This window comes from Hypomesus transpacificus, chromosome 4 (genome assembly GCF_021917145.1).
Source record: "Hypomesus transpacificus isolate Combined female chromosome 4, fHypTra1, whole genome shotgun sequence".
Classification (NCBI taxonomy): domain Eukaryota; kingdom Metazoa; phylum Chordata; class Actinopteri; order Osmeriformes; family Osmeridae; genus Hypomesus; species Hypomesus transpacificus.
In genome coordinates, this window is record NC_061063.1 from 8,500,028 (window position 1) to 8,519,838 (window position 19,811).

The 19,811-nt window shown below is 48.2% G+C and overlaps 1 protein-coding gene across 6 annotated transcripts; it reads right to left on the bottom strand.

Moving 5' to 3' along the window:
• Positions 1 to 476: 476 nt before the first annotated feature.
• Positions 477 to 19,379, bottom strand: snx13 (sorting nexin 13). Of its 6 annotated transcripts, XM_047019027.1 has the most exons (27): positions 19,121 to 19,377; positions 12,154 to 12,266; positions 11,648 to 11,750; positions 11,400 to 11,489; positions 10,618 to 10,739; positions 10,299 to 10,420; positions 10,035 to 10,139; positions 9,819 to 9,907; positions 9,449 to 9,532; positions 9,178 to 9,316; positions 8,944 to 9,032; positions 8,397 to 8,496; positions 8,083 to 8,276; positions 7,804 to 7,908; positions 7,460 to 7,592; positions 7,265 to 7,302; positions 6,957 to 7,026; positions 6,745 to 6,765; positions 5,479 to 5,621; positions 5,247 to 5,354; positions 5,050 to 5,160; positions 4,688 to 4,849; positions 4,495 to 4,566; positions 4,085 to 4,230; positions 3,893 to 3,961; positions 3,689 to 3,801; positions 477 to 3,334 (listed from the first exon to the last, which is right to left on the bottom strand). In XM_047019027.1, exons 1-27 carry the CDS (start codon positions 19,265 to 19,267, stop codon positions 3,102 to 3,104), a joined length of 3,021 nt encoding a protein of 1,006 aa, XP_046874983.1. In that variant the 5' UTR covers positions 19,268 to 19,377; the 3' UTR covers positions 477 to 3,101. The 6 variants fall into 6 exon arrangements, with proteins under 6 accessions (XP_046874983.1, XP_046874982.1, XP_046874984.1 ...); XM_047019026.1 differs by lacking the exon at positions 6,745 to 6,765 and having other exon boundaries at positions 5,479 to 5,654; XM_047019028.1 differs by lacking the exon at positions 6,745 to 6,765 and having other exon boundaries at positions 19,121 to 19,376.
• Between the last annotated feature and the right edge of the window lie 432 nt (positions 19,380 to 19,811).

The following is a 19,811-nucleotide window of genomic DNA, read 5'->3' on the forward strand; positions in this document are numbered from 1 at the left end:
TTGCAATCATCACACTTCATCCCTTTGTTACGCTTAAGCAGGATGAAAGAGTTTCCCGGCGCCGAAGATAAGATTTGTCTGCGAAGTGGTGTTTTCACACCATAGTTTATTTATGGTGAAAGCCATCTCTGGACAGTCAGTCAGTGCCAACGTGTGTGTGTGTGAGAGAGAAAGTGTGAATGTTTGTGTGAATGTTTGCGTAAGTCCCTAGGATCTCCTTAGCCTCTCTAAGCTGGTGGCAAAATATCCCGCTAACTCTCCAGGAATGTGTGCGGCAGAAGAGCAGCACTCATTCCATTGACAGAGATAAAGAATGACGTGACGAAACAGACAGGCAATGAAGAGTCCACAAGTCACAGGACCAAAATAGATCATTTAACTACATTCTGAAATGTAACTGGCAAAACCAACTTGCACAACTAGGCATATGTCAACTCTCAACTCTAGAAGTAAGACACCACACACACACTGGTCAGTTAGTCTGAGTTACTGTTTTATTATTAGTGTTATACTGTTCTGAGCGTAGCTGCTCCAAAGGAAGAGTTGATAAGCATGATGCAAAAACACCCTAAAAGTCCTTTTAAGTCGCATAAAATGACATTCTGTGACATTCTGATTCTTTTTTTGTTGTTTTGTTAAAGAAAAATATGAAAATAGAGTTGACAGTACATTTAGGCACACTATTGATACACACTGTACACCGATATGCACAATTTTCATTTTCATTGATTCATATGTACTGGGGATGAAATTAAAAATAAACCTGACAAGCCATCCTACATGGAGCAATGAGGCGATGCCAAAAGGCATAGTCACCTTCTGTCACCTCTTCCAGTACAGTGACAAACATCCTCCTCCCTTTTTAGCATCGAGGTCAGAGTTCATGTCCTCATTTAGCCAATCAGAATCCCCCAGTCCTGCTTAGTGCAAGCCAATCACAGCAGACAAGGGACAGTTCCATCCAATGGCAGCAGCAGAATGGAGCTCTGTTCAGCCAATAGGATGGCTCTCCCACAGTCACTCTCCGGTAAGTGCTCTTCAGCAGTGATTCTATTGGTCACAGGACAGATTTCCTATGATGCTATTGGTCAGGAGATGCTTTTCTCCATCCTGGCATCGGTTCATACATCAGAAACAGAGAATTGGACAAGAGAACAGGTTTGTATGCATTAGGCCCATTTGCTGTCACTGAACCAACAAGCATTCCAGCTTGTTCAAGGAGTGACAGTTAACTTTAGACCAACTGCCTCTCAGGTCTTCAGTGTCCCCTCTGCTCGGAACTCTCTTGCTACTACCGAGACGACAGGGAGAGCACATATTCACCAGGAGGGAGTGAAGAAGAAAAGACTTATAAAACAAGTCTGTAAAAAAAACACTGTACTTTACATCAACGGAATGTAAGTTGTTGGGATCAGCAGATTTTTTTTTCTTTTGTTTTTTTTAAGGGAAAATTCTATTGACTTTTGTGTCGTTTCTCCAAACAGTATTGACGTGTCTTTTTTTTTCTTCAATATACAATTATTTGAATATACATGCATTAAAGAAAAATATTGCACAAAATTAAAAGTGATTAACTAGGGATATATCTCCATTTCTGTTTTCCTTTCTGTGACGTAGTCATGTGTAAGAAGAGCTACTTCTAGCACGCGTCTCTTGGTCTGTAATATTAAGGCTGGTTCACTAACTTACACTGGCACAGTTTCTGACTGAGGAGGATTGCATCTTAGTGCTAACACACACTCGCATGTACACCCACCCACCCAAACACCCCCCCCCACACACACACACACACCCACCCTCACACCTTCTCATTCAGAACAACAGGAATACACTTTAGACCAGTCGCCAGTACATTCTTTGCAGCATATCTCTGTATGCGTGGACAGACAGATATCTCCCCTCTACAGGGACCAAGAGTAACACTCATCCTGCTCTGTAGTCTCATGTTCTTGAGTGTCGTTTTTTCCCCCTCACATGATCATCAAGATGAAGCACAGCTATGCTGTCAGTGTCTCCACATCATACATACAAACACGTATACTGGGAACAGCTGGAGCTTTGGTTGTCAGGGTTACGTCAGTAGCGTTAAAAATGGGTGTGCCTTAGCCTATCCGAGAAGGGTTAGGTTAACCATAGGTGATGTCACTTCTCAGAAAAATAAAAAAACAACCACACACACACACAAAAAACAAAACGAGAACAGCAAAAACCAGTCAGAACCCTTCTTGGAACATCATGATGAAGGCCTTGCGTCAGAAAAAAATCTTTAGAATAAATAATCTCAACAGCCCCGTGTATCTGCTCTCTCGAGTTTGACCTTCCGCTACAGACAAATATGTTAATATCAATACGTATACCATGACATTTTGTGTTCATACACTGGTGACGTTTTAGAAAATGGCAATCAAAGATGATGCCTGTGCCGGCTTGAAGACGTTGAATTTAGGTGCAATAAAAACAAACAAACAGTGGCCAGACGGCTCTCAGCCTTAGCTACTCAGGAGACAGAAGCAGAGAGGGGCGGGGGAGGCGGGGCATAAGGGGGTAAGGCGTGAAAGGGGGGCGGGGAGCATGTTTCATACCCCCACACTATCTCTACTCCTGCAGGTTAAAAGCATACATGAGATGTCAGTGGTCCGCTCTGGGCTGACCACACAGATCAAATAAAAACAACGATCTTCAAAAACAGAAACTTCAAAGAAAAGAGGGGTAAAAAAAACAACAACCAACAAAAAAAACGATTGAAATAAACATAACCTCTTCCCATTATCGCCCGCTACATTTAGTCTCTTGGTGGCACGAATGGGAGAGGGGGTGGGGGGGGGTTATGTTCCCGTGTCGGTGAGAGGAGAGAGGACTCAGTGTGAGGAACTCCTGACGGAGGTCTCGTTACCTAGGCTAGTCCGACAGGGAAGGGAACAGTGATAACTCGTTTGCCGGGAAGGACACAGACTAATAAATGTTCCCTCACACAAACACGCTTCACCTAAATCATCACGTATAACCTACACACGCTCCTCACCCTCAGCCACACACCATGTGTGCGTGTGTGTATGAGAGAGAGAGCGAGTGCGCGCGTGCGCTCTTCCCCTTCCCTCCTGTCACCTCTTGAAGCAGGCTTTCTGTTTCTGAGAGTATCTGTGGGTGCGCGGAGAGCGAGAGTGCAGCTTGACGAACAGCTCGGGGAACTTGTACTGGGGGAACATGGTCTCTAGGAAGCCCTCGAGGAACACGTAGACCAGGCGGCGGTTCATGGGCTGGTGCTGGAACATGTCGAAGACGCGGAGGATGCCCTTGCGGGTGGTGTCCGCTCCGATGATGTGCTTTAGCTCGTCTGTTGAGGAGGAGCGAGGGGTGGGGGGGTAGGGGGGGATTAAGGCGAGAGCGGGAAGTACAAAAGCAGAGCAAGTCATATTTCGGTATCCCAAAATCCTGCAAGAATTAGATTGTGTAACCTCAGGTTAAGCCTATGAGGTTAGGATTGAGTGTCTGATGTTGACCTGGGCCAAAGCAGAGATAAGTAGGACAGTGAGGCTATCCTGAGTCAGCACAGTAAGCCAAGGACTTTCAGGGACAGGCTAGTATGAACGACAGCACATGCTAGTTCTGAGGTTAAGAGGTTTCACTCGTAAACCCTGCATCTGAGGGTGTGTGTGAGAATGTGTGTGTGTGTGTTAGTATATCTTGCCTGGCATGATTCCGAGGAGGTTGGTCTTGGCAGCAACTCGTGTCCTCATGCGGATGCTCTTGTCCCGGCGAGGTAGAGTCTCAGCCAGAATGCCATTGGGCCAGTATGAATCCCTGAACACGGATAGGTACGCTGAGAGTTAAGGACAGGTTCCCTGACCAATCAGGAGGCAGAACACATCAAAGCATAGGGGAGAGGGGTTACCTGAACTTCTTGACGTAGTCTGCCACCTGCTCTGGAGACGTCATGTAGTCCACATGATCCACGATCTTCCTACAGAACAGAGACCACACACACAGTGAGAGAGACAGACAGAGAGAGAGAGACAGAGGTAGAAAGAGAGAGAGAGAGAGAGAGAGATTGTGTGTGACACGTGTGTGTGTGTGTGTGTGGTACCTGTTGATGGTGTCTCCGTATGTGGCTCTGATGAGTTGCTGCAGAAGGTTCTTGATGTTTCTGCGTAACCACTGGTTCCTCTCCTTCAGGTCGAACACCTCGTCCATCAGCAGCAGCATCACACGCAGGGGGATGTTGTCATCCACCTACACACACACACACACACACACACACACACACATACACACTAATGTGAACTACACACTTTATTCCAGATTTAATTCAGAGACAACAGAGAGAGAGACAGTAAAGTAGAGAGGAGAAGGAAAGACCAGGACTGGAATCGAACCCCGGCCCCTTCTGTGAAGCCTTAGGTCTAGTGGTGCACGCTCTTACCCGGTGAGCCACCCAAGTCAACTTTTTGCATTTCTTATACAAACACACACATCTACTCACACATACACACTCACATTATCATCCAGCTGGGCGGAGACTCGGCAGTGTTCCGGGTCGATGTCGGACTTGGGCAGCATCGGAGGCACCTGGCAGCAACAAGACACATCTGGTCAGTCAGAGAGCGAGCGACCGAGCTCGGTCTTGGAGAACGGCGGTTAGCCATGGAGCGGAGGCAGCTAGCTGAGGCGAGCTGGCGGAGGCAGCTACCTTGAACACGGACTGCTTGAAGTCCTGCCCCAGCCGCTCTGACATGCGGCCCATGTTGTCTGAGACCTTGTTCATCCCCTCAGCCAGGCTGTCAGGGAGCGCCTTCACCGCCTGGGACACGTTCCTCATGGAGCTGCGGAGCGGGTTCACAAACGTGTCCATCTGGTGGTGTGTGTGTGTGTGTGTGTGTGTGTGTGTGTGTGTGTGGGGGGGGGGGGGGGGGGGGGGGGAGGGGGAGGTAAATGTACGTTAAGACACACACAAGGGTGGAAAAAATATTTGCAAACATCTAGCAAAGTGCTGGAAATGCTCATGGAAGAATTCCTGTGTATGGCAACCCTGGTATGTGTTTGTGTGTGTACCTTGCGTGCAAAGTCTCCCTTGCCCTTGTTGTAGGCCTTGTTCTCCAGGAAATCATACACGTAGGGAACCAGAGTGGGGCAGGCCTTCACCATCTCTGGGTTCAGCAGCAACTACAACACACACACACACATTGGTGAATGTGTGTGACACAATCCATAAGCGAAGCATTCCTCACAGATAACCCGCACACACACACCTGTAGGTATGAGTTGAGGTCTTTTTTCCTCTTCTCCAGGAAGTCTCGGTCCATGTTGTTGAAAGTCTTTTTCCCCGGAAGTTTGAGGATAGAGGTCAGGTTCTCGAACTGGTGCGGGAAAACATACGAAGCAACGCATGTTTATCCATTCCGTCAATCCCCCAAACACACACGCAAACACACACCCGCACAACACACACCCGCACAACACACACCCGCACAACACACACACCTGTTCCGTGATCCTCATGTGGAAGTCGTGGAAATCGGAGTAGCGGCGGTAGGTTTTCCAGCAGTCCTCGCTGCCGTCTTGGCTGCGGCGGAACACGGTGATGGCGTAGAGTGCGTAGGTCTTACCGTGGTCGTTACACACCCCTGAGCCCAGCAGCAGGGGGAGAGAAGCATCAGCTATTGAGACGTCCCGGGGAGGGAGGGGAGAGGAGGGGAGGGGGGAGGGATGAAGAGGAGGAGGACGGGGAGAGGGAAAGGGGGGAGAGAGAGAGAGAGAGAGAGAGAGAGAGAGAGAGAGAGAGAGAGAGAGAGAGAGAGAGAAAGGAGAGGGGGGGAGAGGGAGAGGAGAGGGGGGGAGAGAGAAAGGAGAGGGGGGAGAGAGAGGGGAGAGGGACAGGAGGAGGGAGAGAGGAGAGGGGGGAAAGAGAGAGGAGAGAAGGGGGAGCAAAGGGGTTGGAGAACAGGAGAGAGGGAGTAGAGGAAGGGGTGGATGGGGGGAGGGCGAGCGAGGGGATGGAGGTAGTGCACCAAAATGTATGAGTGGAGAGAGAGAGGAACAGATGAAGAGTGTAGCAAAGAGAGAAAACACAGCCAGGGAAAAGAGAGCGCAGGAATGTGGGAGAAAACAAGACAGGAATGAAACATGGAGGGAAAAAAGGATGGAAAGTGGAGGAGGAGGGGGGGGGGAAGAAAAAGAGAAGAAACAATAAAGGTGATGGAGTGACAAAAGAAGAAAACTGGAAAAATAACAGGTGATAGAAACACATGAGATGATCAGTACCCCGCGGAGGTGAAAGGGTTATGGGCAGACAGAGAGAGAGAGGGGTCGAGGGAGGGCTAGTCAGGGGAGAGGGGGGGTTCAGTAGGTGACAAAGTACCACTCACACACACATACACACTTCTTTGACGTCAGGCCCCGTTAGGTGTTAGGCATGAGTGACAGCCCCATCCTCACAATCCCAAACTACCCCGAGGGTGACGCAGAACTGTCTGTCACCACACCTGTCATCGCCGCCGACTCACATCCGCTAGGCTAATGAGGATCTCCTTCGGTCTACGCTCCCCACCTCCTCCCCCCCTTTGCCCGCTTGCAACGTATTCTCACTGAGAAACAAGAACTGCGGCAGAAGAACAGGAGGCGTCGACGGTGACAGGTCTGGTGTAGTTTGGGGGGGGGGGGGTAAGTGACACAGACGATTCTTTATATTACAGCCCCTGTTATTAGATGAGAGAACCCCTATTTGCCATGAGGGTACCGTGTAGTTACCAAATAAATCCGTTTTCTTGGCTGTAAAATAAAGCATTACAGTCACATGCCTTGGGGGGACTTTACAGACACAACTATTGCATCTTAACAATCGACCACACAAGCACAAAGAACCGTCCATGTTTGAGAAAAACCAGTGCAAGAAAAATAGAATCCAACTGCACTCACTAAATATGTGTCAGTAAGTGCACTTGGCGTGTTAGTGTGTATACCTGTATCAGAGATGAAGGCATGTAGCTGCATAGTATCGTCATGGCAAGAGTTTGACAGGTCGTCCAGAGACTGAAACCAGAGAAGAGAACCATCCGATGATTTGCCAATTAACACCTGAACTACAGTCAACATAGAGTCATGTATCTCCCAGCAGGCTTTATAAGGTCAAAGTCTAACAGCAGGATCATGAACAGCAGTCATATCATCATGTCTTTCTTTTTTTCTTCTTTTTATGAGTCACCAACAAGTCAGTGGTTGTCGCGACAACGAGGCGTTGTCGATGTCAGGTGGAGAGAACAGGACTTACCAGATTTATGCTTCCTGTCGGAGAACCGTTGAATGATTCTGTGGAAGAAGACAATGACGAAAGTTACGTGAACTGACTCAGTTAACTGTAGAGGCTAAAGTAACAGACACACATACACACACAGACACACACACACTAACAGACACACGTACACTAACGACACACACTAACAGACACACACTAACAGACCCTAACCTCCGTCTCCGTCGTCTGAGCCTCTGAAGCTGGGCTCCTTCAGCATGTCCAGCTCAGCCAGCATGCGGACGTACAGAGGACTCTGTCTGAAGGAGGGGTAGTACCTCTCATCACGCAGCATCATGTCGTACACCTGCCACACACACACACACACAGGTACAGAATAAGTATGGCTAATGAGCCGGTTCAACGAAGGAGGCAATACACAATTCTTGGTGTGACTGTAGTCAAAAAGTTTCTAAAGGTTAGAAAAATATTTTTGGAAAAAAACTAAAACGTTTCTAAAAGGTTTGAAAAAAGCTTCAAAAAGCCCTGGTACCCACACCCGCTTCCCCCTCACACACCTTTCTTTGGATGTCGTCGAATATTTCTGGCGTGGGGTCTTCCTTCTGCAGCTTCTCCCCCAACCTCACCACACTGGCCTCGTCCACCTGGACCCTGGGGGAGGCCTGGCGAGGGGGGGGGGTAGTATGAGATCAGGGGTGGTTGATAAAACAAAAAGACTAACCCATAAACAAACTCTGAATCAGTGGTTACATCGCCCACACAGGGAGACCCCCCCTAGCCTTGGCCCGGTCCCCTGGTCACCCTAACCCGCTCCCCTGGTCACCCTAACCCGTTACCTTGTCAGAGAGGTACTGCTCGAACACGCCCAGTGCTGCTGCTTTCAGCAGGCCTTTGGTGGCCCCGGCCTGCTTCCTGCCGTCCTTCTGCAGGGCCTCCATCACCTCCATCTGCTGCTGGGCCGTCACGCGGTAGCCCTCCACTGTCAGCCAGAAGAACAGCTCCGCCTGGGCTCCTGCGGCCTGCATGTAGTCTGCATGGATGGGGAGGGGGGATTGGGTGTCTTGCGATCCCAGTTTATGTAATACTATCGACCACAGAGATTAAAGGAGGTGTTGTGTTAAGAGGTAGATGTTGAGCGCTGAGGTTTTACCCATGAAGAACTGCAGAGCGATATTGTGCACTAGGATGTGCTCCAGAGGTATGATGCACAGCTTGCCGAAGTTTGCCGCCAGTTTCAAGGCGTCCACCTCCTACAAAGAGAGAGAGAGAGTTTGATAGAAAGAGAGAGGAAGTGAGAGGGAAAGAAAGAGTGACAGAGAGAGGCAGAGGGACAATGCGAGTGAGCGAGAGAGAGAGAGAGAGAGAGGGAGAGAAAATCAGGATTATGGAGAGACAGCGACAAGAGAGAGAGAGAGAGAGAGAGAGAGAGAGAGAGAGAGAGAGAGAGAGAGAGAGAGAGAGAGAGAGAGAGAGAGAGAGAGAGAGGGAGAGAGAGAGAAAATCAGGATTATAGAGAGACAGCGACAAGAGAGAGAGAGAGAGTGAGAGATAGACAAATCAGAAACTACCACCATGTGGTCTGGGAGAGTGTGGTGGGTGAGTGGGGTTTCTAATCCCTCTCAACACAGACAGTCCTGGGAGGTCACCCCTCCCTCACCCCTCCGGAGGGTCAGGAGTAGAGGAAGCAGGCTGCTCACCTTGCCAGACTGGAGCCTCTGGATCCTGGTCTCACACACCTTCTTCACAAACAGCAGACTGTTGATCTGATTCTTTATCACGTTGATGTCTGAGGTAGGATCAAAGACAATACAGATTAAGGTTCCATTTTCAGTATTCAGGAGTTCCATAAAAGGTAGTTACATACTTACATACACATGTTGAGGGTTTGAATGTGTGTGTATTTATGTGTGTGTGCGCGTGCATATGCGTACCATCGCCTGCTGTGTCCAGAGAGCGCAGGTACTGCAGTTCCTCCAGGGCCTTGTCTTTGACCGCCTCCAGTTCAGCCACCCTGTCTGTCAGCTTGAGAATGTTCATGAAGGCCTCGTAGTTACAGCTTGAGTCTCTGATCTGGAGGGACCGAACACACACACACACACACACACTCTTCTCAGCGGACGCTTCAAACGGCGTATCATGCTAGCGGTAAACTCCGTTGCGAACAGGTTATAGCTAGCATGTGGCATTGGTACGAGTTCTCACCATCCAGATGACAAACTGGTTGATGTAGTCTGGGTCGCTGAGCTGGTTGATCAAAGGAAGGAGCACCCCTCGAGCCAGGACCTCCTACGCCACACACACACACACACACACACAGCAGAAAATGTTACATAAACATTACCGCATTCTGGAAGACATAGAATCACAGAAACCTCCAAAATCGCATCTTTTTAAAAAGACAATCCTGCCCTTAAAATGTATCTTTGAAATGCACTTTGGAAAGTGTTGTTTTTTTGTGGTAAGTAGGGCAGATAATGAGTACATGTTTGTGTGTGAGTGAAGTGAATCTTTGACTGCATGTATGTGCAGATGTGTGTGACTGTGCGTGTGTGTGTGTGACTGTTGCACTCACCCTAAGGAAGTATCTCATGTTCTTGTTGTGGAAGTCTCCAGGAGGTAGTAACAGATACAGCAGCACCTCACACAGGTCCCTCAGGAAACCTGAACACACACAAACACACACGAATACATGAATCCCTGGGCCTGTAGCAGGAGATACTCAGTCCTGCTTGGCAGAGAGGTGTGCGTGTGCACGTATGGTTGTGTGTGTGTGTGAGAAGGTTCTTACCCTCCTCGTCTTTGTGAGAGGTGCACACCACGTCCCGACAGATCTTCCTCTCCATCTCCACCTCGGCCTCGAAGAACGAGTCCACCAGCTCTTCAGATACATCTCCTGTGGAGGAGATCACCATCATCATCACCTCCACCTTCCAACAACTTTAAAGTTGATGAAACTACTGAACTCAATTTACATTAGAGACACTGTGTGAAAAATGATCTGTGGGTTGTTACATTAGTGTGTGTATGTGTGCACGTGTGTGTGTGTCCATACTCTGCTTGTTGTCCTCCCTCTCTCCCAGCCTGTCCTGGGCCTTCCTGAAGACTCTCAGGTGAGTGGCCAAGTCGTCCACCAGACGAGTGGTGAAGTAAGGCTGCCAGTCTACTTCTTTGGACCTGAACACACCCGACAACACGCCCACAACACCCTTTCATATACGCGTACGTGTTTTTTTTTTTATTAACATGTCAATAAAAACACACTCTATAAACATGACCCATCCATTCCCTCAATAATCTACTACAGAATCATATGAATTGTCTTGGTGTATATCAAGCACAGGAAGTGCAAGGTTCCGGCACAGGAATCCTACCGTGTGGAGAACTGGACGAGTGCATTCTGGAGTGTCTGTCTGATCTCTAGTAGGAAGGAGTCGTCCTCGCTCAGAGTGTAGTACCAGTACTGGATATAGTCCCTCAACGCAAACTGGATGACCTGGGGAACACCACGAGAGAGCAACAGATGACCTACATTATGACTGCACAAAAGTGAAAGTTCTAGTCCATATGGAAATAAAATAAAGAGACAACACACACAAATCAAATCAAGCCATCTTCTTAATCCCATTTCCTGTTTCCACACAGACGCAACTATAAGAACCACATTACTCATTCTTAACTAATAGCCTACATAACAGTCCACTAAGGAAGATGGAATTCTGCTAGACAGAGACTGAGAGGCCACAGAGTGCAGCCCTGATGATTAGAGGAGCTGTTGTGGGGTTACTCTGTGTCACACATAGCTGCACGGACGAAAGCACATACTTGCAAGTGAAAAGACCGTAGTGTGCATTGTTATTTAAAAAAAAGAAGAAGGAGCTACCAAGAAACAGCCCAGACACAGAGAGAGAGAGAAAGAGAGAGAGAGAGAAAGAGAGTAAGAAAGAAAGAAGTAGGTCAAGTCATCTGACACTTATAAAAATAAAATAACAAGGTCAGCAAGACCCTTTTTCCAGCTGAGTGACAATGTCAGAGGGTAACATAAACCTTAAGCCATGTTGCATGGCTGTCAGAGGGCTGCTTGTCCCCGTGACAGCCCCAGGGTGTGCACCAGGGCCTGAACACCGCACCAGGGCCTGAACACAGCTAATCTCACCTGCTGCAGCGGCTCGTCTATGAAGTTGGAGCCGGTCAGCCTCCGGTCGATCTTGATGGGCTTCTGCTCCAGCTTCATCTCATCCAGCGTCTGAGGGAAGGACAAGACAACGGATGAGTGTGTGTGTGGGGGGTGTGGGGAGTGGGGGAGGGTTCAGAGGTCAAGCTCACATTCAATTTAATAAATTATGATTATGTGTGTGTTTAGGTCCTGTGTTTGTGGGTAAGGCTGTGTGTGTGCTTTCATACCTTCAGGATACCCGTTGCCGTGGGCGGCAGGTAAGAGTGCTCGCACATCTCCAGGTGTTTCTCTGAGTTGGTCCTCCCGTACAACAGCGTGACGGCAAAACCCCTGCGAACGGGAGGACAACGCTCGCATCAGGCCTCCAACTCTACCACGCTCTGGAACAGTCATTCCTCCAACACTACCACGCTCTGGAACAGTCATTCCTCCAACTCTACCACGCTCTGGAACAGCAGTTCCTCCAACACTACCACGCTCTGGAACAGTCATTCCTCCAACTCTACCACGCTCTGGAACAGCAGTTCCTCCAACTCGACCACGCTCTGGAACAGCCATTCCTCCAACTCTACCACGCTCTGGAACAGCCATTCCTCCAACTCTACCACGCTCTGGAACAGCCATTCCTCCAACACTACCACACTCTGGAACAGCCATTCCTCCAACACTACCATGCTCTGGAACAGCAGTTCCTCCAATGTGCATGAGGAGAAAATATAGACGTCCTACTTACCCTCCGACGAAGCAGAAGATGTAGAAGGCCAGATAAAATATAGCAAAGGGTCCGAAGGTGATGAGGAAAAGCACAACTCCAAGACCCCCCCATCCCCAGATGGACAGGCTGGCCTGTAACACACACACACACACACACACACACACACACAACTCAGTACAGGTGACCTTTTTCCTGAAGTGACTGTGAAACTCATTTTTCTACTCGTTTAAACTCTCCAATGCAAGATCCTATATTGGAGAGATACGGGACCCGAGGATATGACATGTCCTATATAATGTTTCCCATCCCTTAGTGCATTCGATGGTGACATAGGGGACACAGACGCCAAATCACTGGCCTTCTCTTTAAAGTGCCTACGTCAGGAAATAAAAGAAACTCTAAAGAGAGAAGTGGGCTTAGTGGGACAAGAGAGAGGGAAAGAGAAGGAGAGAAGGAGAGGGGGGGAGAGAGGGGAAGAAGGAGAGAAGGAGAGGGGGGAGAGAAGGAGAGAGGGGGAGAGAAGGAGAGAAGGAGAGGGGGGGAGAGAGGGGGAGAAGGAGAGAGGGGGAGAGAAGGAGAGAAGGGAGAGAAGGAGAGAGGGGGAGAGGGGGGAGAGAAGGAGAGAGGGGGACAGAAAGACATAGAGTTTTCATCCTCTGGCTTCCTGTTATTGCCAGTGCAGGAAACAGACATCTCTAACATCTGACCTCACAGTACCCTCCCTGACCCAGTACAGCATGCAGGCTAACAAGCTAACAATACCCGTTCTGAACAATGCTTGCTAGCTAGCTAGCTTGCTTTAGTGGAGGGTTGCACGATCAGGCAGGGGAGGCACAAGGCAGTTCTCAATTCATATCCCTGCCATGGCACTGACACAGATAGAGACAGACTAGCAGGCTAATACCAGCTCTGCCTTGACCCGCTAAGGTCACCTGGCCTGGAAGCTCTGCCTTGGGAGACATCCAGCTGGACCTACTACTTGGATGTTGAGACGCTGTTTAGACATTCTAGTTAGATGTCTGGGTTCAGGTTGGTTGTATAGGTGGGACCTGCGGGCATCTGTGAAGATCTGTGTGACATTGCTTGCAGAAAAATCTAATAAAATTTGGTTAGAACAGGGATGCTTCAAAACACCCAATACTAGTACACTAGTCGTAGTCCAAACCACCTGGACAACACAGTAGCTTTGCTGACGCAATGCGTTCATTTCAAAGACGTTTTCATCCAAATCGACAGGGGGGAACTCGAACCCGTGACCTCGCGTCTGCAGTCAAAACGCCCTCCCACTGCGTCATACCCATATTTCAGATAGTAGGGCGGGGCTTCGTTCCAGGGGAGCTGGGTGAGGCGGGCAGACCCTGGTGTACAGCAGCGAGGCCCACCAGAGGTGCCCTCAGCCCGGAGGAGTGTGACGGTGACTGGGGCCGCGGCGCTGCCCTCTGGGGGAATCAGCTACTCCAGGTGCAGGAGGGAGGAGAGAACTAGGCCGTGTTAATGAGAGAGGCTGAGAGCCGTCGTCGTAAAGCGACACTCGGCTCCGAGTGTGTGGATACACACACACGTGCTTGTACACCCATACACACGTGCACAAACGTGCACACCCATACACACCCCGTGCACGTCCACGCTGGCTCCGAGCGTATCAGATTGAGATCAGACCGTGATGATCTGAGAAGATAATGTAGCCTTCATGGCAGGGCTTCCCGGGGCTGAGAAGAACACTGCTGACAGGCTCATCCGAAGACAACAAACACTTTGTTCTGTCTGCCTCGCATCTATCATGGTCTAATATCTGATGATACCCATTAGGCCCTCCATTAACCGCATCAATCGACCGGTTCACCCGCGTAAATTTAGACAACACAGCCAACCGACCAATCAGAACACAGAAAACATGACGCCAGTGAGCAAATAAGACGTTACTTTATAGGAATGTCGGACGTTTATGAATAGTTATTCATAAATTATGCTACTTCAGTCCAAAACAATCCATAAGGTTGTTTACAATTTTGGTTTAAAAGCACCAAAAATTCAAATAAAGCTGGTTGTTGCCACCAAAAATCACCTGTCTGTCACAAGACCCAGAAGACAGTCAGACCACAGCGTTGACAGGTCGTGACACATACCCCATTATGCAGGTGGAACAATACCACTGGCTTAACACATCCTCTCAGTGTCAATGAGCATGGCTCAAAAACCAGTTAAACCAACAAAGGGGCGGGCAGACGGACGGAATGTGAATCACCTCAGGCCCGCGGGCGCTTTAAGAATGTGTCGAAACTCGCCTGCCCTCTTTCACATCGCCCCACTGCGATCATGGGCCGTATGGGATGGAAGGAGAAAGGCTTAGCCAACGCGGGCTGGGAAGCCAGAACTAAAGCTTGCTCTGACTGACGGCATCATAAGACTGGAACCAGTGGAACTCTGAGGCAAGGCGATGCAGCACAAGCACCTCGCGGCCAAGCTGCAGCCTTAGAGCGTAAACAATGTTTACAGCGTTTCATCGCCGCTGGGTAGAGATCTGCGGCAAAAGGCCGCTGCGATCCCGGGAGTGGTCTTCCTGAGAGGAGGATGAGGAGGGTGGCATCGGCAAGATCTCATGGGATCAGAACAAGTAGGCTAAATCACATGGGATCTACACACAAGTCATAAACCATAGCCCCAGATAATGAGACACCATGTGATATAAGGCTTAGACCCAGGCTCCTGTGACACTTCTGCAACTGATGGATCATATCGAGAGGGGGGGGGGGGGGGGGGGGGGGATCCATCCCATAATACCGAACCCTCACCTAGGTTACTAATGCTCAACGGAGAGCTTCATCAAATCCTGGAAAGCTGAAGGCCGTCAGATTGCAGTGCACGAGGACCACTGTTGACATGTCCTGCAGAGTGGTGTGAGCGAGTCGTGAAACTGGGACTCAATGAGAGACAGCTCACTGGCACTGACTCATTACAGCTTACCCAGCTTAAACATTGTGCCATCTGTTCCAGCAATCACACCACCAGACAGATCTCTAAGCTAACCCAACCCCCCCCCCCCTCCACACACACAGACTTTTCTAAAACTTCAGACGATGCTTCATGTGCGAAGACAGGCGACACGCCGGCCCGATGGCGGACGCTCCCCAACGCAGTGTCGGACCACCGTCTCTGGGCCGCGGTTAACGTTGGCGCCGCGCCGGGGCTCTGGTTGAGTGTCATCATCGGTGGCTCTCACTTCAAACAGAGAGCTGGCCTGTTTACCATGCAGCCCCCCTCCAAACACAGCCTCTGTGTTACCAGAAGCTTCGCTCTCAATCAGTAGCCCTGTTTCTGCTTACTGATACATTCACTCTGATCCACCGCCAACTCGCTGGGTAGGTTCCTTACAAACATATCTCTACACACACACACTTTAAACACACAGGGGGGGTGTCACTGCTGCACTTCCGGGGTTTTAACACCTGGCAGTAAAAAGGTATTTAGAGATGTCCTTGACGCCAGCCTTTCCCTTTAACTCTCTCTCACACACACACACACACACACTCACACTCACACACGCACGTCACAGCAGCCCTGGCCAGAGTTATCAAAGTACAGAGGTGACGCGTCACAATAGGGTGCTCTGACAACAGCCAGGCTGGTGGCAGCTAAGACCATGACATGGGTTGTAAAGGACAAGCTGAAGGGAGGAGAGGAATGGGGGGTGTAAAGCAGGGCTTAAGTACCCTGGACAGCCAGGGGTAAAGTTCCTGCCTGTCCAAAGCAAGGGGTTAACACAGCCCATTAAAGTCCTCCTCTGAGGAGGGGTGGGGGTGGGGGGGGTGAGGGGAGAGAAAGTAGATAGGGATTTGGCGAACACTGGGATCGGCTCAGGAGGAGAAAATCCACAAGCAATCACAAAGGGGAATCATGACTCCCAAAGTTCTCATCATCCTCATGACCACCAGCGTTGGCGTCGATCCTAGTCTTCCGAGGTCTGGCAGGCGTCCTAGAGTTTCCTCTAGGACAGGGGGTTCCCAACCCTGGTCCTCAGGGGCCTCCCTGCCCTGCATGTTTTTGATGTTTCCCTGCTCCAACACACCTGACTCAAAGAACATGCAGGACAGGGAGGCCCCTGAGGACCAGGATTTGACATCCCTGCTCTCGGCTGTACTGTTGTGTGTCTTGGTAGGATCCTAACCTGAGCAGACCGACTGATTCCTGTCTACAGTAGTTGACAGAAGATGGTTAGCTTACACTGCTGCTTGGCTGAGTGTTGACAATGACTGACACCACAGGTCATCTGTATTCCCCAATGCTCCGAATACAGTCCTGCAGCATGTGGTTAGGAGAAGGCTGTGTTGAAATCTGAAACGAGTGAGGATCGATATAGCCGACGACATGAATTACTATACTGGCTCGAAAGTCAAGAGGCCGTTTTGTTGATATTGTTCTCACTGGTGGCCTGCAGTGGACATGAAATAGAGTCATATTAACTTCAGCCACTACACACGCACAACGCCTCGTGCCCTGCACCGGTTCACATCCAATTGGCTGGCCTGGGCCCTACGCAGCGCGCAGCGCCGGACAACCATGATGTGAGCGAAGCCTCGGCCTCCCTGCCCCACAGCTTTGATTAAGACACCTTAATGAGGTTTAACCTACTTATGAGAAAGACATTTCTGCATGTCACTGGCCTAAAGCTGCCTTCGGATATGACATCCTAGATGTACTAATGGTGGGTTACTGCATCTACCTTTGGCTGTCAAATGCAGGCTGGTTCATAACACAGCAAGATACTGATGGTAGAACTGGGTGGATTTGTGGGGCAGTCTTAGTTTTATAAGACACTGGATTACAAATTGGCTCACCAAGTAGAGTAGAACCTATAGATAACCTTTTGCACAGTGGTCAGATATAGAGGTGTTAAGCTATGCATTAGTGTGTATTTACATAGGTCAAGAGATGATATCATGATACACTGGCCATCTGCCAAGGGTCTGTGGGTACAGAGAAGACCTCCTCTGATATAAAGTGAATTAAAATAAGTAGTTAACACAATACATTTAATGTCAATCTTACTATTATCAAATCATTTATATTTTTTCCAGTTCATTATCGTAGATAGAGGGAAGGAATACACGTATAAGTAAGAATTTAAATATGATGCGGCATACATTTATGACAGATTATATGACACACTAACTTGGACTTGATAAGATAATGGAAGGTTTGACTGGTGACTACCATGAAGAAGTAGACCAAAGTTTTTACACACAATGTTGTAAATGGACAGATAAGGGATACGTTTTAAAAGGCCATTAATGTAGACTTGATGACTCCTATCCAATAATAAAGGATTCTGAACCCACTTTTGATTATAACCAGTCATCAGTGAAACAGCCATCTTTAAAACTTGAAACGACGCTAAATACATTGATACTGTAAACAAAACTAAAACAAAAATAATTTGCAGAATGGGCCTGTTCATGTATTCCTTCACAATATTAACAAGGTCAACTTCTTATGATTCTCAACAATAATATATGTCATTTGACTACGATTCCCTGTTTACGTGCTATGTCATCATGATGTAGGTGTAAACAAGAACCATTGGTTATAAACGATGGGTCCAGAGGTGAAATGACTGAGGTTATTATTAAGCAAGCTACTAGATCATTTAGCAAGTGACTGTAATGGCATTCAACACCCAAAGCAAGTAGACACTGAACAAGGAAAAAAGATGATTGTGAGACTAGCTAACAGAATCAAGACATAAAAGTATATGATACTACTTGATCAGCACTATATTGTTTATATAGCGCTAGTAACACGAATTTGAAACGGAATCAACTACGCGCTAGACCAGCTCGTTGGTCTACTTGCTCTACTGGAACTCATTCCACTTGCAAAACACCATATATTATCAAAAAGCGCTAGGCAAATCGATAGCTAGCTTTGTACTATCGGGCGCGCCCATATCTCTCACCTGAATAATGTGTTGAAGCCATAAAGATTTTCTTCTGTCAGCAATTTTACTCATAATAATCGAAACACATAACGTTTCTTATTCAACTAGTAGTGCTAACAAGCGAGCTAAATCAAGCACGGCGTTGACGGTAGAGATATCCTAAGCTCATCGTATTAGCCATGTAATCCTCGACTGACATGCATTTAGCAGATGCTTTTTTAGAAAACAGAAAAGCTGTCTGCGGCGTCCTGTGTTTACCTGTGATTTGATGTTAGGTAGCTAACTAGCTAGCTGCAAGGCTAGGCAGGCTAAATACGAGGCTAGCTGTCATCGTCCAACGCACGGAAAACAAACTCGTACACGCGCATCCTTTGCACGTCTTAACTTACCTCTGCAAACATAGTTTAAAAGGCTGTGGGTGCAGTGGCTTAGGCTAACCCCACCACATTGTATCTCGCAAAAATCTCCCTATTTCCTTGATTAAAAACGATTGTATTTCCAGTCTCCGTACTCTCCTCGGACAGTAGCCATGTTGCAAGCTTTACGTCTCGGGCACCCCTTTTTCGACGTCGCTCGCTGATTCGTTGATATATGATGACGCATGTAACACACCCGTGACTATCTGCTTTTGTTTTTTAAATTTCTATAGACAACAATCAGCGATGTTCCTTACAGTTAGAGGGATATAATTAATTGTCAGACTGTATTGCAAATGCAGTTTTCTCGCTTGCTCCAAATATGATTGAATCATTATATGATAAAAGCAAGGGCGGACTTTTGTGCTACGACCTCATATCTCTACTGTGTAGTTTCAGCCATGAGAACTGAGAAAGGTTTAATAACATCTTTTAATTACCAAAGCATGCTTGCGTTGCGTTGTGTATTTGTAGTAGCATGGTCGTTTTTTTATGTGCCATCACACTGCAGTGCAATGCGCACCTGTTGACCTACATTATTCTGTGACCTGCTGGCAGCTATACCTCATGTAGGCATTAGTAAAAAATGAACCGGCAGACAGATAAGAGTGTTTTGCTGTGGTGATAACAGTACCTCTCTCCAGGTTTGCAGAGCCCCAGCAGGGTCACACAGCAGGCAAGGGTGCAGGCAAATATAGTCCCTGGATCCAATGGTTGCTCCAACGTGATAGGCCACACTGAAAAGGCTACCCATGGTTTCTCTTCCTAGGCACACGTACATCAAATATTAGCTGCCGTCTCATATCTCACGGAATTTCTTGTGTGTGTGTTCATGTGAGGTACAGTGTGTGTGCAGAGATAAGATAGGAGGAAAAAAAACAAAATTCCAGTGTTTCTATCATGGTGGAGAGCTTGAGACTGGGACAGGTTCAAGCTAGTCCAGTTATCCCCTCCCTCCACACACACACACACGCTCACAAGACTTTTTCAACTTTGTACCCCTGCTTCACGGCAGTAAATGTTTCTGTGAGCAGTAAATATGTTCTTTTATAGCCAAAATGTATAATGACTTGTTTTGATATTCTACCTCCTGCAACATTTCCTTTCAGAAATTCCTCTTCTATTTCCTTAAATGACAAAATGCCTTACTGTCATGCACTTATGATATTGAAAGTCATTGCATTTGAAATGCTGAATCGTAACATGCTCCTCTGGAAAGACTAAGGCCTGGGTAGAATGAGTTGTTTTTCCACTACATCCCTCTTTTTGTGAGTGGGTCAGTTTGTCATAACATGTTCATGCTTGAGTGATCAGGTGCAGAACGT

What these genes read in the sequence shown, in the direction of transcription:
- snx13 (XM_047019025.1), bottom strand. Translation starts at nt 19,267, where the DNA reads ATGTACGTGTGCCTAGGAAGAGAAACCATGGGTAGCCTTTTCAGTGTG. An exon ending in TAGACGAGCCGCTGCAGCAG is followed by an intron (nt 10,740 to 11,399) that starts GTGAGATTAGCT and finishes GGTGTTCCCCAG; the next exon opens with GTCATCCAGTTTGCGTTGAG. An exon ending in TGCCTTCATCTCTGATACAG is followed by an intron (nt 5,622 to 6,956) that starts GTATACACACTA and finishes TGCTGGGCTCAG; the next exon opens with GGGTGTGTAACGACCACGGT.